The sequence below is a fragment of the Carex rostrata genome, chromosome 7 (assembly GCF_964058835.1).
Source record: "Carex rostrata chromosome 7, lpCarRost1.2, whole genome shotgun sequence".
NCBI classification, from domain to species: domain Eukaryota; kingdom Viridiplantae; phylum Streptophyta; class Magnoliopsida; order Poales; family Cyperaceae; genus Carex; species Carex rostrata.
The window spans coordinates 13,589,746-13,606,817 of record NC_135924.1 but is presented as its reverse complement, the minus strand read 5'-3'; the positions used below and the strand labels follow the sequence as shown (position 1 = coordinate 13,606,817).

The following is a 17,072-nucleotide window of genomic DNA, read 5'->3' as shown; positions in this document are numbered from 1 at the left end:
AGGCTTTCCATTACGTAGGTCATTAGTGTAGCGGGTCAAAACAGCTAGGCTAGGGAGGCAAATAAAAGGAAACACGGGTAATTTTAATAAAAGGAAACAAAGAAATCATCGAACTAATCACCAGACACACTTTTGACTACATAAAAACTGAATCATAAAATCTTTTAAATTAAATATATAGCTGTAACATGTTGCAGAGTAAATGAGTATTGCGATAATAGAATCCAAATTGTTGAAATGGATATAGAGTAATCCGTTTGTACGCAAAATTTACAAATATCAAATTAATTAATATAAATTATAAAGTTAAGTTGTTAAAAAAATAATAAAATACTCAATGAGCTTATCGACATTCTATTTTTACCCGTTGTAACATTGCCTTCACTTCAAAAATTAAATGAAATATAGAATTAAATATACCCATCCAACCAATGAAGGAAACAGAACTGTGGCTTCCATCCATTGAACATGGACCTAACAGAGAGATCTTGCTTGAATGAAATGGGATGAGGAGAGAGAGGCCAGGTCTAATTGAGCTTATAAAGGCATGTGATTTAATCAATGCGTAATTACCATAATATTATTTCAATTAACGAATGAAATGTCATATAAAAAGACACTATGGTAAGTTAACATGAGCATGGTCTATTGGATCATTAGTCCACCTAAAATAAGTCAATTAGATTCAATATTGACCAAGTCAATTGCTTCTCCTTTTAGCAAAATCATTCCCTGTCACTGTCAATACATTGACTAAGTCAACACTGCTATCATCTATTTAGTCAAATCCGAGTTGACCACGAATAAACCTCCTTAAAATATCATAACTTTGGATCTACGAGTTCAAATCTCACATTCTACATATCCACGTGCTCATCTACTAATTTTTTATCATTTGACACAATTTAATTTACCAAAATAATTGAATTAGTAAACTCCGTTATATAATTAATCTAATTAAACATATTCTCATTTAATTGAGTCACCCTTTATACATCTTATATACTAAATTGATTTGATTAGTCCTCACTTAATCAAACTATCCTTCGTACATCTCATATACTAAATTGATTTATAAAACCTCATCACTTTGCGTTGATTGAATGTTATTTATTGTCCAACATAATTATGCATTCATGGATTCAATGTATGTTATCTCATAACATAACAACGGTATAATATCTTATATGATAAATCAACCAATAACCTTTTAGGTGTGACTTGTTTGGATCCGTATCGTTTTGGTAATGAAAACTTTTCCCATAAGTTAAAATTGCCATCTAGTAATTATCATGACTACTCAATCGATACAGATGATATGTAACCACACAATATCATTATCCAATTCAAACAACACATTATACATTTTCTGTATTGTTTTCAATATTACATGATATCTATAATGATAAACGCAAACGGCTAAAAGGGTCATCTTCTATAGAGAGTATTTGAATATTTAAGATACAAAACTAGATCTGAAAAAAAATACGAAAATGGAAAATGAAATGAAAATTTCAAGCTAATTCCTTGCAGTCAAAGGAAGAGAGAGTTGAGAAAAATACAATTGCATCTTTCCACTACAGGGGTGAGCAAAATTTACAATCTGAGATAGGAAAAAACTTAAATATATATATATATATATATATAGATTTAAACTTGTTTATCAAAATCTAAGGGTCCAACTGGCCACCTCTGCTATAATGTAGCTCTGCCTCTGGAAATATCTGGTGATGCTAGAAAGCCGAAAGCAACTGGTTCTGTGGTTATGTTTCTTGATTGGATTCTTTTCACTTGTTGTTTCTTGGGTTCTTGGTTTTTTGTTGATATGTGGGATGTCATCAATACGCTTGCAAAAAGGAATGAGTTTATTGGAGCATTTTTGTTCTGAGAATTGATTACTATTCAGATAATTGCTCTAAAAGCGATAAAATTGCTGAATCTTGTTTCTTGTTTCCACCAATATTGGTAATCGACCTGCTCTGATCTTACAGTTTTCGATGAGATAATTTAGTTGCAGTGGAGTTTGCTTATTTTCTTTTTCACATTTTTGGAGCAGTTATTGTGCAATAATATCTAAAGTAAATTGTAGTTTTGAGTGATCTGAAGCTTCTTTTGGTGTTTTTTAGCATTCAAAAGTAAAAGAAGTGTGTGAGAATTACCAAACCAAATTTCCTAAAAATTTGGAATTTTAAATTTAGCAGTCCTATTGTCAATACCATGCTAATGGCCATTTCGTGGAATTGTAATTGATACAATTTTAACTGAGACTGCTGTTATTATTCTTAAGCATACCACGAGCAAACAAAGAACCAAAACATGTACCACTGGTACAAGTACTAGCACAAAGGTATTTGGCATGTGAAACATTAACTAGATTTTTGCCATTTTTGTATTTCAAGCCTGATGTAGAGTCAAAAGGTTACCGAAACACGTTGAAATTTTGTAGTATATGAGTTTTGCCAATGTTTTGAAGGGCATGAAAAGATCATCTCTATCTGGTGGTGCAACAAAATCCAAAAGTAACTGGTTATATGTTTATGTCTCCTGACTTTTATTTTCCATGTTTCTTGTTTTCATGATTTTGGTTCATTGCTTTAAACAGTTGAGCTATATATTCTGTTAGTTTTCTAATTTTAGTTTAGGAAAAGCTTTGTAACAGATGTACCAGTATTTGCAATGAGCTCTTCTAGTTTCAATAGAAACTGGTGGACAAGATCCACTTTTATCAGAAAAATATAAAAAAATTTTGATTTCAGTTGATTTATCAGATAAGCAATGTTGTGAGATGCGTTTATAGAAGAGTTGGTTTTCTGGAATGTGTTCATTGATATAGTTTTGTTCTTCAAGCCTCAGCAGATTTTTTGTTTCATTGAAATTATTCCATCAGATTTATTAAGAAACTAATGCGAGTACAAATGATACCACACCCCGGTATCAATAGAATCCATAATTCCTAAGCAACTACCCATATAAGTAAGGTGACCACAAAAGTAATTCAATTACATTAATCAGTTCCACAAGCAAATGAAAACATTAATAAATCCACCATATTGCGGTAAAAGAACACTATCATTTATGCCACCAGATGATTTAAAGCACTGGTAAACCCCGGCACTACACCCCCTGTCAGCACCTCGAAATACACCTGCCTGAACCTCTGGTCCCGAAAACCTGTATAGGCAATGCATCAACATCAAAGAGCAAAGCTAGCTATAAATTTATATAAAAATTGATCGACATGAAAACTAGCTAAAATAATTGCTCCTATAATGTACGATATCCATCATCTACTTCTACAATAGATCCTTCAAAGGAACAAGTCTATCAAAATCCCAAATATCCTCAATTCGGTCACAAGAAAAAGAAAGAAAAATAATATTAGCTATCCAACTCCAAATACACTTAGCAACGGAGCAGTTTATTAGCAGTTTACTAATAAACGATCTGATGTTTCCTGATCCTGACAAAAAACACAGTTTGAATTGCCTGACCAACCTCTTTGTAGTAATTATCTTTTGTTAACAAAATGTTTACTCTGTACTAACAAAAGAGTTTAATAAGAAAGGCTGCTGTTATTATACTTAAGCATATGAATAGTTTATAATGTGTAACTTTTTTTAAGGTTTAAATTGGGACTACTGATATGGCTACATTAATCCTTTTCTTATTATAGGCCTTAGAAGGTAATAAAAAGTTTTAATGTAGCCATATTAATAGTCCCAATTTAAACCGTAAAAAAGTTACACATTCCAGTAGTTAGTACCATGCTAATGTCTATTTTGTGGAATAGTGCTCTAGTATAATGTTGATGATACCAACCATACGGAGGCTTTACCACTAGCAAACAAATTGACAAATATGAATCATTGGTGCGGGGCTCAGCACAAACGTATTGAAACAATTTAAAAAATTTGCCAGTCTCAGTACTAATCAGTGAAAACAGTTACCATTGATTCAATCAGTGAGGCTTTCAACAAATTTACGCTTTACCCCGCCTTACTCAGTAATATACTGAACAGTATCATCTCTAAAACAAAGAAAAGGGAACTTTAACAGTAATTCACTAGTGTAATAATAAAATCAAATTACTTCAAATATAATTGGATAATGTCAATTCTCAATTATTGAAAAGAGCTGAACTACAACACCAGCATGTAGTAAGCGAATACAGCAACTGCGAACGAAGGTATCCAAGTTAACACATCACAGCAATAAAAATAGCAAAAAGAAGAAACTACTTGATTTCAGTCTCACTAATTTCAATTTTCGATATTGATACCTCAGTCACTCTCAGCACCCTCAGTATTCTCAGTTTCCTCTTCTTCACTCAAGCCAACCAGTTTCAGGAGTTGCTTCCAATCGCCAACAAACTCCTCTGGAAATTTGCATTTCAACCTGGTAACAACCCCTTTAGCAACTCTTTTTTTTTTCTCCTCCATCAGCCCTTTAACCAAACCCTTCACTGTACCAAGATCTGGTACAGTCCCACTCTTGAGCCCATCATCAAATACCTTTCGAGCATCAGACAATTTACCATTTTTACACAAAAAACTTATAAAATGCTTATATGTTGCATAATTTGGCACACACCCTTTCTTTTCTAATCCCTTAAAAACTTCCATGGCCTCATCAAATCTCTTATTTGCACAGTAAGCTTTGATCAAATAGTTATATGTGATAATATCTGGTTTCATATTCGCGGCTTCAATTTCAGAGATCAATTCAACCACATCCTCCGGCTTCCCATGCATAGATTTATACATTGCGCGTACATTATACGTACTTACATCTGGTACAATCCCCTTTCCACACATCTCCTTCCACAGCTCCTCAGCTCTCTCAGGCTTACTTTCTTTGTAAAATGAATACATGATAGTAGTGTAAACAACCGCACTCACTGGGATGTTCTTGTCCTCCATTTGCTTCAGAACAGGAAGCGCCTTTTCAGCGCCCCCACCAGAGACGCACAAAGACTTGATGAGGATGCCATAAGTGTTCTGATCAGGGATGACTGATTTGGAGGCCGGGAGAGAGGTGAAGAGGGAGGGGATCTGGCGTGAGAGATCGCGGGACTGGTGGTTGAGAGGAGCGAGGAGAGAGTTAAGAGCACCGGTGGAAGGGGAGGGGTGGGTGGAGAAGGCGTCGAGAGCTTCTTTGAGCATGCCTGAGCAGGAGTAGAGATAGAGTATGGAGGCCAAATCGGCGTCCGACGGAGGAGGCGAGGTGGACAGCAGAGGAGAGAGGATAGAGTTGATCTTCTCTACCTCACCTTTGCGCGAGAGCTTGCGCACGACGGCGATGGTCGAGTCGGTGATAGCGGGGCTGGCGGTAGAGAGATGGCGGCGGAGGAGGTGGCGCGTGGTGGCGAAGAGAGCCATAACTGAGGATCGAAATCGAAAGTACAAGGGTTTTCTGATGCTTTGCGAGGGTTTATGACTTCGAATTCACATCCTCTGAGATATCTCATATTTTGCGTGACTTTTTGTAAAATTTCAACTGTTTAAATACGTTCTGCACGAATCTCAAAGCTCTAATAATACTGGCCCCTAGGGTATCCCCGAATAGGCACCTGACACGTCGGTCACACAAAATATGAGATATCTCAGAGGATATACACTTCGGGGGATTAGAAGGAATATTTTAGGTACAAAAATCTGCTGTTATTTCCATTGGAATCACAGGACCCTGTTATTCAATATCAGCTGTTGAGATTGTTTTGCGCGAATCGTAACTAATTGAACGACTGTCATTTGAATAACAAGGTCCTGTTATTCCAATAGAATAACAGCCGATTTGTTTCTGTATTTTATAAGTAGACAAGTAGTGGAATTCGTATCCTCTGCAATAAAGAGCCGTACGTTAATAGATCTGGACCGTCTCCGATTGAGATCCGCACTAATATTAAAGGGCCTCATACTTCATAGGCGTGGACCGTCTTGGCCCAATGGGCCTAGTCCTGGGCCTGAGTACAGTGTTAAACTCGGATTTAGTTTTGTAACGTCCTTTGATTTTAAAGTCCGAACCGCAGCAGATGCGAGCTTAATTTGAAAAAATTAAAATGTGGCAACTCTTTGAAAAACGGCATCCAAATAAAAGAGAGATAAACCTCGTAGATAATAGCATCCAAACGGGTCCCAAAAAAGTTCTCAAACAATATGCATCTAGCGTATCTTTATTTCAAAATTTTCTTAAGAGAGAAGCTCTCGTATTCTTGAGCTTATAAAGATACTGGTTTATGACTATAATATCAAAATCTATTAAATTGGTTTTAAATGACGATTTTTGAGATCAAACTATATCACGAGAGAGGATTTATATGTAAAATTTATAGGTATAATTTTAATCAATAAGTTTCATTAAACGATACAAGAAATGTTTGAATTGATAAGCACATTGTTAATTGAAATCTTTGGTCAAAAGAATTTCAAAGCTGATTTTTATTAATTTGAAAATACATTGTTTGTGATTTTATTCATTTACCTAACATAATTTTTCATACAATTAATAAATTTTGTTTTTAGATCACTATCATTTCTTTAAGCTTTTAAGGGTGCCATGTTGAATAAGTACTTCAAAAAATTATGCATTTTAGATTTGAGATAATACATTTTATTAAAATAATTTTTACTTTTGAATTAATTCACTTAAGAGTATATTATCAACAACAATTTATTTAGTTTTGATTCCTGATTTTTTTTTTTAAACAACCAAATATTGAAGCCCTATTTGTGCACAACAAAAATAACTTTTATTATTTAAAAATTCTCATTTGCGCACCCCAAATAGTTTCTAATTCATTTTTATTTTTTTTAGAGGTTAACAAATACTCCTATATCGGGTTGAGAAGATCTCAGACAGTATTAAAATTTCTAGTTAAATTTTTTTCTCTTTTTTCTTTGAGATCAAAATTAACATTATTAATATTTGACTTCTTCCAAAATCTCAAAACATTGATTATTCACTGATATTATCAAATACTCTAAATATATAAAAGCCGTATCATTATCAAATATTGATAATTTTATTTTATTTTTTGTCATTTTTTGCCATCTTTCATTTCTAGCCAGCTAAAATGTATTTTGACTTAAAAATAAAAGAACAAAATACTATATATATAGAGTGAGTCTATGGTACTATGCATATTACGATTTGGCCCGTAATACGGCTCAATATTCGACTTTTTAAAATCCTAACGGTCGATTCGAACCGTTCATCTTATTCTCCATATTTATATACACACTCTCACATACCACACCAAAACACATGTTATGAATGAACGGCTCACTGAAACCTCATGTCATGCAACATTTTGTCCATGAAAACATAAGAGAATCAATTCCAATATCATTTTGCTCAACGCCTACGCTATTAACCCCGCTTCTCTTGAGATATCAATAATGCTTTTTTTAAGATAGTTTATAATCTATGTTAAACGGGTACGAGTATGGATATCATATCCGGCAATATGATAATATTCAACAAAATACAAATACACCATAGCCCAACTCTATATATATATACACTACAACAAAGTAGACACTTTTTGCGAGGGAAAAAACGCTTTTACGACGGTCGTCCGTCGCAAAAAGTACTGTCGCAAAAAGAAAAAACTGAACAATGAGAGTAGTCCGTCGCAAAAAGTCACTTTTTTATCCTCGCGAAAAGTGTCTCATTCTTGTTGTGATATATATTTGATACGGATACGGAACCATAACATAGTTCATAACTAATTAGTAGGATTTTTGAGACATCTCATATGAATTCAAATCTATTCTTATTTTTAATAGTTCAATAGTAGGGCGGAACAATAAACTTTGACAGAGGGAACTGAAAATTAATTAAAATGCATAATGTGGTGAGTGGAATTTGAATCCAATACCTCTCCACTACAAGATAAAGCTCTAACCACTAAACTATAAGTAAATATTTGATTATTATTGAGGAGGACTAGACTATATAAAAAGTTTTAAAAAAAAATTAAGCTATATCCATCGATATTAAAGCAGAACAATTATTGGACTTCCTGTTAAAAATCTTGCACAAATATTAAAGAACTATTCATGAAATTAAGCTATATCCATCGATACACTTCAATCTAGATCACACGAATGAGATGCCTGTCGTACAATATGAAAAACAAAAAAAATAATTATGACCACTTTGACAATGGATACATATTTTCACCTCTTAATTACAATTTGGAAGAAGAAAAAAATAGTGATGAGATTCCTAGGTCAACCTCACACTCATCGTTGGATTAATTAAATATATATATAGACACACACAATTAAACGGGTATAGTGACTAAAATAAAAGATTTAAATTTATATCAATTTTGATATCCAAACTACATTGTACATATGTATGATTTTAAGCTGGCTGTTATCAAATAAATGTACCAATCCAATCCACATATATATATAGGGCACGGCTAAATTGTTGCCGGTAGCATTTCAGCGGAGGTGCTGCCGGGGCAATATCATAATTGTTGAACTAAGGGGCACCTCTAATTGCTCAAAAACTGAAATTAAATCGCAATTGAAAGTAAATAGATGAGTTTAGAGAAATTTGACACGCGGGATGTTAACGGAGTTCGGCAAAACAAAGGTCTACGTCTCCGGGGCCTCGCAACCTTGAGTGGTGCGCCTTTCTATTACCCAATACGAAAGGATTACAACTTGTGAACCGTTGAGCCCTTACACACCAAGCGGGAAGTCAAACGGCCAACTCAAAGAGATGAGAACAAGGTCTCTTAGTTCAAGCTACTCAAGAGAAACACTCAATAGATCATTCTAACCTAATCTAAGTTGAGATTAGTGAAGTGGGTTTGAGGTTGTTTGAGGGATTTTGAAGTTTTAAGCTCTCACAACAATGGAGTAGGCTAAGCTCTCAGAAAATCGCTTTTGAATTAATTAAGGTCGGCTGAGATAGGTGGGGAAGAAACCCCACTGCTCTATTTATAGAGACAGCTCAAAACTGAGCAAATTGAGCTAAAACGTTACAACGTTTTCCAAAAACGTTATAACGTTTTAGCTTATAATGCGATTTTTAGGTTTACACTTTTCTGACAGCTCAGATAACTTATCCAAAATGTTACAACGTTTATAAAACGTTACATAACGTTTTTCTCTGTAAAATCTTGATCAGAAACATGAATTGTTTGAAGCTCAGATTTAATTAAAACGTTACAACGTTTTTAGAAAACGTTACAACGTTTTAAATTTGACTTTAACATTGATACAGACAATCCTAAAACGTTATAACGTTTTGTAAAAACGTTACAATGTTTTAGGTCGTCCAGTAAGTCTGTACTTCAGCATTTTTACCATTCCTAAAACGTTATAACGTTTAATGAAAACGTTACAACGTTTTAGGTTATTTCTGAGTTTGATCAACCTTTTACTTCAGCATTTTTGACAGGTTTAAAACGTTACAATGTTTAAAAAACGTTACCAACATTTTCCCTCTGTAAAAACAGCCTCAAACATGCTTTACCAAGTTTCTGTTTCTATAATTTATATTCTTGATAAATGTCTTAATGATTTCTTCTATCCAAGCGTATTTCATTGCAATTCCAACTCTTCTTGAACCTATATAATCTTAAAATAGAAGAAATCGTAAAATTCAATAATTGTATGTTTTTGCAAATTAGTCAAATAGACGAAAATGATTATTGTACGAACAACAGTAATTTCTGATGTCCAAACAACAAATTCAAACTGTTAGATGTTTAATCTATATTATAATCTACTTGGAGACCAAATTATATATTTTTTGGAATTTTTTTACTTTTTATTAAGCTTGTTTGAAAACCGCTGATTTCAGTAAATTTCTGCATCATTGAAATCAGCGGTTTTCAAACCAGCTTAATAAATAGTAAACAAATTCCAAAAAATATAAAATTTGGTCTCCAAGTAGATTATAATATAGATTAAACATCTAACGGTTTGGATTTGTTGTTTCGACATCAGAAAATAAAAAAAGCCTCGGCAGCAATTTAGCCGTGCCCATATATATATATATAGGCTAATGTGCTTTCGGTAGCATATGGGCCGAAATACACACGGTCCAAATTTGAAATTTCAAAATTCAAAAAGTCGATCTGAACCGTTCATCTTGTTCTCCATATTAATATGTGCTTGGAGACCAAATTTTACATTTTTCTGAATTTTTTTACTATTTATTAAGCCACTTTGAAAATCGCTAATCCAACGGTTTTACTGTTTTGTTAAGCCACCGTTGGATCAGCAATTTTCAAAGTGGCTTAATAAATAGTAAAAAAATTCAAAAAAATGTAAAATTTGGTCTCCAAGTACATATTAATATGGAGAACAAGATGAACGGTTCAGATCGACTTTTTGAATTTTGAAATTTCAAATTTAGACCGTGTGTATTTCGGCCAATATACTACTGAAAGCACATTAGCCTATATATATATATATATAGATAGAGAGAGAGAGAGAGAGAGAGAGAGATGGGCTATGGTGCATTGCAATGCATGAACCCTTTTGTGCATTGCACTATAAATTATGGATTTAAAGTCCAAACGACCAATCCGAACCGTTCATCTTGTTGTTCATATTAATATGTGCTTGGGGACCAAATTTTACATTTTTTGGAATTTTTTTACTATTTATTAAGCAATTTTGAAAGTCGCTGATCTGATGGTCCAGAAAATTTTACTGTTTTTTACTGTTCACAGCAAAACAGCAATTTTCAAAAATGCTTAATAAATAGTAAAAAAATTCCAAAAAATATAAAATTTGGTCTCCAAGCACATTTCAATATGGATTAAACATCTAACGGTTCGGATCGGTCGTTTGGACTTTAAATCCGTGATTATAGTGCAATGCATAAGGGGGTTCATGCATTGCAATGCACCATAGCCCATCTCTCTCTCTCTCTATATATATATATATTTTACATGTCAGAATATTTCGCTCAAAAAAAGTTTATTCATACGAGTAGAACTAGGGTGTTCTTAATTAAGCTCACCAAAATGTTTAGTGAGCTTAACTCCAAAATTTATCAAATCGGTTTCAAATGACGAATCTGAATCGTTGGAACTCGCCTACCTTACGAGTGATGAGCCTGCATGTGAAAATTTTAAACATTCAAATTAATTTAGTATAAAGTCAAACGGTCAAAAAACGTTCAAAAATGAATGAACTAAAATTAATTTATTAACCTTCTAATTTTGACCGATTGACTTTATACTAAACTAATTCGAATGTTTAAAAATTTCACATGTCGACGCATCACACGTAAGATATGCGGATTCCAACAGTTCGAATTGGTCATTTGAAACCGATTTGATAGATTTTAGAGTTAAGCTCATCAAACACTTTGATGAGCTTAAGAACACCCTAGTTCTACTCTATTCATACACCTATGTTATATCAAACTCCTAACTCTTTCAAAAGTGCAACATCCAAAGGCATTAATTAATGCTACATTTAATTATTCCCGAAAATGCAAACTTCCATTTCCTGAAAAAGAAAAAATGAATGCATACTTTTTTGTAAATTTACTAGTGCGGAGCTGCCTTGTTACAATGGAAGAGGGCCAAATAAAAAAATAAAATAAAATAAAAGGCAAGAAAGTAACAAGTGAGATTAGTGTGTACTAAATTCAGCTTAACTCTAAAATTTATTGTATTGGTTTCAATTAACAAATTCAATTAAATTATTGAAACCAATCTAATTCACAAGTAATGTGTGCACATGGAAAATTAGAAACTTCTTAATTTATGAGCGAGACTATATATGATACTATTCATTGCATATATTGACTCGCTCTATAAATTCAAAATCTTTGATTCAAAAGTTTTAACAGTCAATCCGAATCATTCAACATGGTCTTCATATGCATATGTACCTGTAATCAAAATTTATATTTTTTAGCATTTATTTACTAGTTTTTTAAATGAGTATAAAATCACTTGATCTGAAAATTCTGGACCATAAACAAAAGTTATTTTCTACCCATTTAAAAAATAGTAAAAAAATTCTAAAAATATAAAATTTAGTTTGCAATGAAGACATGTTGAACAATTCGGATCATTTGTTAGGATTTTATCCGTAGTACAAACCAATCAAAACTGCAACTAAAAAATTCTGTAATCCAAAACTTTAAGATCATATCAGGTTGATTCCCAATATTGAAGAAAACAAGATTCAAGCAATTTTATCACTTTTAAAGCAATTATCTCAATAGTAATACTAATAAATTGACAGAACAAAAACATTCCATTAAACTCATTCCTTTTGCAAACGTACTACATGTCCCATATCAACAAAAACAAAGAAATTAAGAAACATGAAGTAAACAAAAAAAAAACAATCAAGAAACATAACCACAGAACCAGTTGCTTTTGGACTTTCTCTTCACCAGATTTTTTATTCATATTCTTACAAAAGGAGCAAAGCTCTCAAAATTTTGTATCAAAAAAACGCCATACATACATGAGAAGTTTTATTTCATCCAAAAAATACTTCAACTAAACGCAACAACATAGCATGCATACACCAAATTACGAACTTCACAGACAACAATCTCACAAATGACTCCATGATCAACAAGTAAAATAAAGTGTGGCTAAATTAAACTAGGCACAAACCAACTTATTTCATAATCATCACGCTGTAGTTTTTTTGTAAGTTCATAAGGGTATAGTTGCATTTGAGTTTTACTCTCCATTTCATACTTCAAAAAGCACCAACCCGGTTCTTTATTATATAACATGAAGTCCATTAAGTAGATTCTATTGCCTCTACATCCTTCAAAATCACTTGCCTTTAAACAAAGGCAGCTGCCCCCGTGATCGAAAAACAACATTCGATCTCCAATATCATTCACTTTTATCCAACGAGGATTCGTACCAGCATCCTCAAGCTGGTATACATCAATTAAGTACTCCCTATTAAGTAAAAGCAGATTAAATGACTTGAGACAACGTTGTACTCTGAGAAGATTACCATATGCCTCAGTTAAGTAGTGCATGTGATCAATAGATGAGGCAGGCATGAATGATACTACATCCCCAGTCATGATATCAATAACTCTTGTATCTCTGTTCAATTTTGAGAAGGTATATAATCTTCCATAATTGGTATATCTGACATATTCGTAACACTTACAAATCACTTCAGTGATTTTTGTCCACTTTCTATCAGCATATCGCCACAAGCACACTATACGGTGTAACTTTTTTTCAAATTGAAATACCACATCAATCTCATTTTCAACTGAATTAGGACTACAGCTTGGGCCAAAGTAGATTGGAATATCATCAATTCCTGCAAAAGGAATGGGAACTTGAAATCCAGTCAATGGATTGAGAAGAATCCAAGTTTTAGAATATTGGAAGAAGCGTAGGAGCACATAACCAGATGTTAACAAGCTACACACCATTGGCTCACCTTTTAATTGGGAGATTTGAACTGACAGAGTGTGGGTTATATTGGCAAAGAGGGAACCAAACTGGATATCAAATGAGGAAGCACTCTTCCTTTTGAATTGTATAAAGTAAGGGAGCTGTTGGGGTAGATTGGAAAGAGGTACTACTAAGCGCCAGTACTTGCACACTGCACGGAACCGAATGAAGTTGGAGATGTCCCCAACTTTCTTTGCGATGAGGCGTAAAATATCTGGATTTAGTTCAGCCCAATCCATTTATTTGCAATAAAAATTAAGATGCTTGCGCACTGCACAGAACCGTTATTATTAAATTAGCAATTCAACAAAAATATACTCATGTAAAATGACTTTCATTTAATAATTGGGAATGAATATCCCTAAGAAACAATTGTTACAGCATAAGATTAGAATGAATAAGCTACAATAGCCATGTGCCATAACACAATTTACTTTATGGTACTAGGACTAGGAGTTGGTTACCTTACTTTATATATTACAAAAGAAAAGAAAATTAATTTAACCCAACAAACCATTGCAGTAATTTTTATACGTCTGAATCTCAAATTAATGACTTCACCAAAGATTAAATCACTAAATTCCAAGATTCCAAGGATGATGCATATATATAACAGTGAAGAGAAGGCTCCAATAAGGAAACTTACATATCAAAGTAGAGAGCTTAAGAACTTAAGAAGCTGACCAAATGAAAGAGACTGGTACTGAAATCAGGCGATTAAGAAGTCATCATTGAGTTTTTTTTTACTCTGTTGGCTATTTGATCAAAGAAACTACTGCGAGGAGCTATGTTTGGGATTTACCATGTATTTCTTTTGGAAACCTATTTTCTTTCAATGAACCATGGGCTTTGTCAACAAGGGATCCCTATTTTAATACAAGTAGTACATCCTACTATTTATAACCCAAATTAACGCACAATTAATGATTTAGTTATTATTGTATTATACAAAATTATTGAATTTTTTTTCCAGGAATAATATCTCCGGGGCGAACTAGGATTATTTTTTCTAAATTAGATTTACATAGATAAACTTAGTACATAATTATGCTTTTCATATATAACAAGTTATTGCATTATATATAGTAGAAATTTGTTATCTTTAGAGATGTAGGCATTAGCAGAAATATATATAGTAGTTGTGCAAGCATACGCGTATGCATGCGCAAAGGTATTTTTTTTTTTCTTTTCGTGAGTTGTGTACAAATTGTAATGTCACATCAAATATTTCAAATATTGTAGTACAATACCTGAGAAGAATCTGAAATTTAGCGATGTTTATTACTTCTGTAAAGTTGCTAAATTATTTGGTAATAATAACATACATAATATATAGCAGCCCAATAGCATGTTCAACCAGAATTTTTTTCATATTCTTACAGGAGGAGCAAAGCTCTTAAAATTTTGTATCCAAAAAACGCCATACATGAGAAGTTTCATTTGGGTCCACAGGTGAGGTTGAACCGGGGTCCACCATTTCATCATGATCTGAAGCATCCAAAAAATGCTTTACTGCCACTTCTGACACAGGTGAGGCCGACGATACAATCATGTTGTTCTCCTCTTTCTGAACTGCATCGCGCTTCATTGCATTGACACGGAGAATTTCTGTTAGCTCCATGACAAGTGGGGTCATCGTATCGAAGGAACAAGTTAATTTTTTGCATTCTGAGATGAGGAGCTGATCATTTATTAGGCATTTGTTGCTCTCCCAGGCTGAGCTGCACTCTTTCATCAAGGCTACTAGCTCTTTTGTTAAGCTTAGAGCGCTGTCATGGAGTTTATCCATGATTATAATTAGTAATGGTGATTTTGGTTTCAAGGAACAGTGGCTGGAGATATGGGTTTATATTTATAATATGAAAAAGCTCAATTCTTTCTTGAGATAAATGATTTCTTTTTAGTTTTCAGTGCAAATAGAAATTTTCTTTTATTATATCAATATTTTCCTTAATTAATTCTTTATATATGATTTTTCTTTATTTGTGTATAAGTCTCAATCTATGTCAATATAAATAGTCTTAATATTCTAATTATATAATTTAGAGGATAATAATACAAGCCGGATATCACGTGCATGTTGGTTCATGGAAAACTGACACAGGGCCCCACAAATTTATTTACGTCTTTGATCCCTAATTCTTACTTTTTAGCATTTTTAATAAAAAGATGGAATTCACAATTTCCGTATAGCCGTATAGGTGTTGCCTTTTTCCGCTAGCTAGATCAGAGATTAGTTCTTTATTTGTGAGTAATTCTACTTACCTGCCACATAAAATCTGAATTATGAGTACAAACAGAACAGACTGAACCGAGTGAGATTATATACCGATTTTTTTATTAATAGAAAAAAAAAATATCAAAATAAAAGTAAGATTTGATGAAATTTTCAAATATAAGAAGAACAGGTCAGATAGTTTATCCCATTCGTCGGACGGGATAAACCATCACGTCCAGTTAATTATTAAAATGGATGGGAAAACAATGCATTTATCACGTCCTCGAGAAATTAGGTTGCGCATAAAAAAAAAATTAAAAGTACTAGACAGGATCGACTATCCCGTCCATTTTTTTTTAAATTAATGAGCTTGCATGATTAGGGACAAAATTAGTTGGACGTGATGGTTTATTCCGTTCTTAGGATGGGATAGAAGTATCGGGGTTATATATGGTAGTGGTACTTTGTATGTAACGGTCTTTACTAAGGATCAATATCTGCATTTACAAAGTTGAAACAATTAATTGATCTGATGAACTACTCAACATGGTCTTCATATAAAATTGTATTTGATATCAAATTTTATTTACTATATTTTAGATAGATAGAAAACCATCCGATCTAAAAAGTTTTAACCATATGGAAGTAGTGACTTCTTTACCTATTTAAAAAATAGTAAAAATAATTTAAAATATGTAAAATTTGCCTCCAAATACATTTTCATATAAAGATAATGTTGAATGGTTGAGATTGATAATTTCAATTTTGAAAATAGAAATATAAATCCATAGCTCAAACCAATCCGAAATTTGCAAAGTACCATGTATATAGCTCATATCGAGTTAAATATTTGCTCCAATAATTATTTATTCTTGTACTTGTATATTCACGGAGAACTAAAATTTATCAGAATTATTCTTTAAAACATCAAGTACAATAATAATTTTCAGGTTTTTAATTGGTATACATAAAATTCCCTCTAAAATTAAAACTAAAAAAGTATAAAATTTGACAACAAGATATAGCCACTATTATTTCTCAGAATTCGTTAGATCGTCGATCCTTAACAATACCAGAAACAGGTTTTCTGATATATACTATGGATGACCCACACCGAAAGTTCGTTGAGTGCATTTTCAAATTATGAACAATCGGACTGATATAGTTTCAGACCAGAAGAACCCTGATATGAAAGGTAAATTTATGATGCAATGACGACAGCGCAGGTTTGAAATTTTTTTTTTTTTTGAGAACCGGGCAGAGGCCAGAGGCTGCCAAGTTGGTACAGCAAAATAAGACGTCCTTTACAATCAAACCCGCTAGCCCGTTAGCAGAGTTTTAACCACAATGCCCCCTCCATTAATATTCTTTCTCCCAAAACAGCATAACCCACACTATTTCCATGAAAAATAAAATTAT

At 33.0% G+C, this 17,072-nt stretch overlaps 2 protein-coding genes across 2 annotated transcripts; both read right to left on the bottom strand.

Annotated features, from left to right (window-relative positions):
- Window positions 1-2,853: 2,853 nt before the first annotated feature.
- LOC144557300 (uncharacterized) lies at window positions 2,854-5,431 on the bottom strand. Its single transcript, XM_078305860.1, has 2 exons — window positions 4,280-5,431; window positions 2,854-3,171 (listed from the first exon to the last, which is right to left on the bottom strand). The coding sequence occupies exon 1, from the start codon at window positions 5,376-5,378 to the stop codon at window positions 4,281-4,283; it is 1,098 nt and encodes a 365-aa protein (XP_078161986.1). The 5' UTR covers window positions 5,379-5,431; the 3' UTR covers window positions 2,854-3,171; window position 4,280.
- A 7,166-nt stretch (window positions 5,432-12,597) lies between these two features.
- On the bottom strand, window positions 12,598-13,674 carry LOC144557189 (F-box/kelch-repeat protein At1g64840-like). Its single transcript, XM_078305719.1, has one exon. The coding sequence runs from the start codon at window positions 13,672-13,674 to the stop codon at window positions 12,598-12,600; it is 1,077 nt and encodes a 358-aa protein (XP_078161845.1).
- Between the last annotated feature and the right edge of the window lie 3,398 nt (window positions 13,675-17,072).

What these genes read in the sequence shown, in the direction of transcription:
- LOC144557300 (XM_078305860.1), bottom strand. Translation starts at nt 5,378, where the DNA reads ATGGCTCTCTTCGCCACCACGCGCCACCTCCTCCGCCGCCATCTCTCT.
- LOC144557189 (XM_078305719.1), bottom strand. Translation starts at nt 13,674, where the DNA reads ATGGATTGGGCTGAACTAAATCCAGATATTTTACGCCTCATCGCAAAG.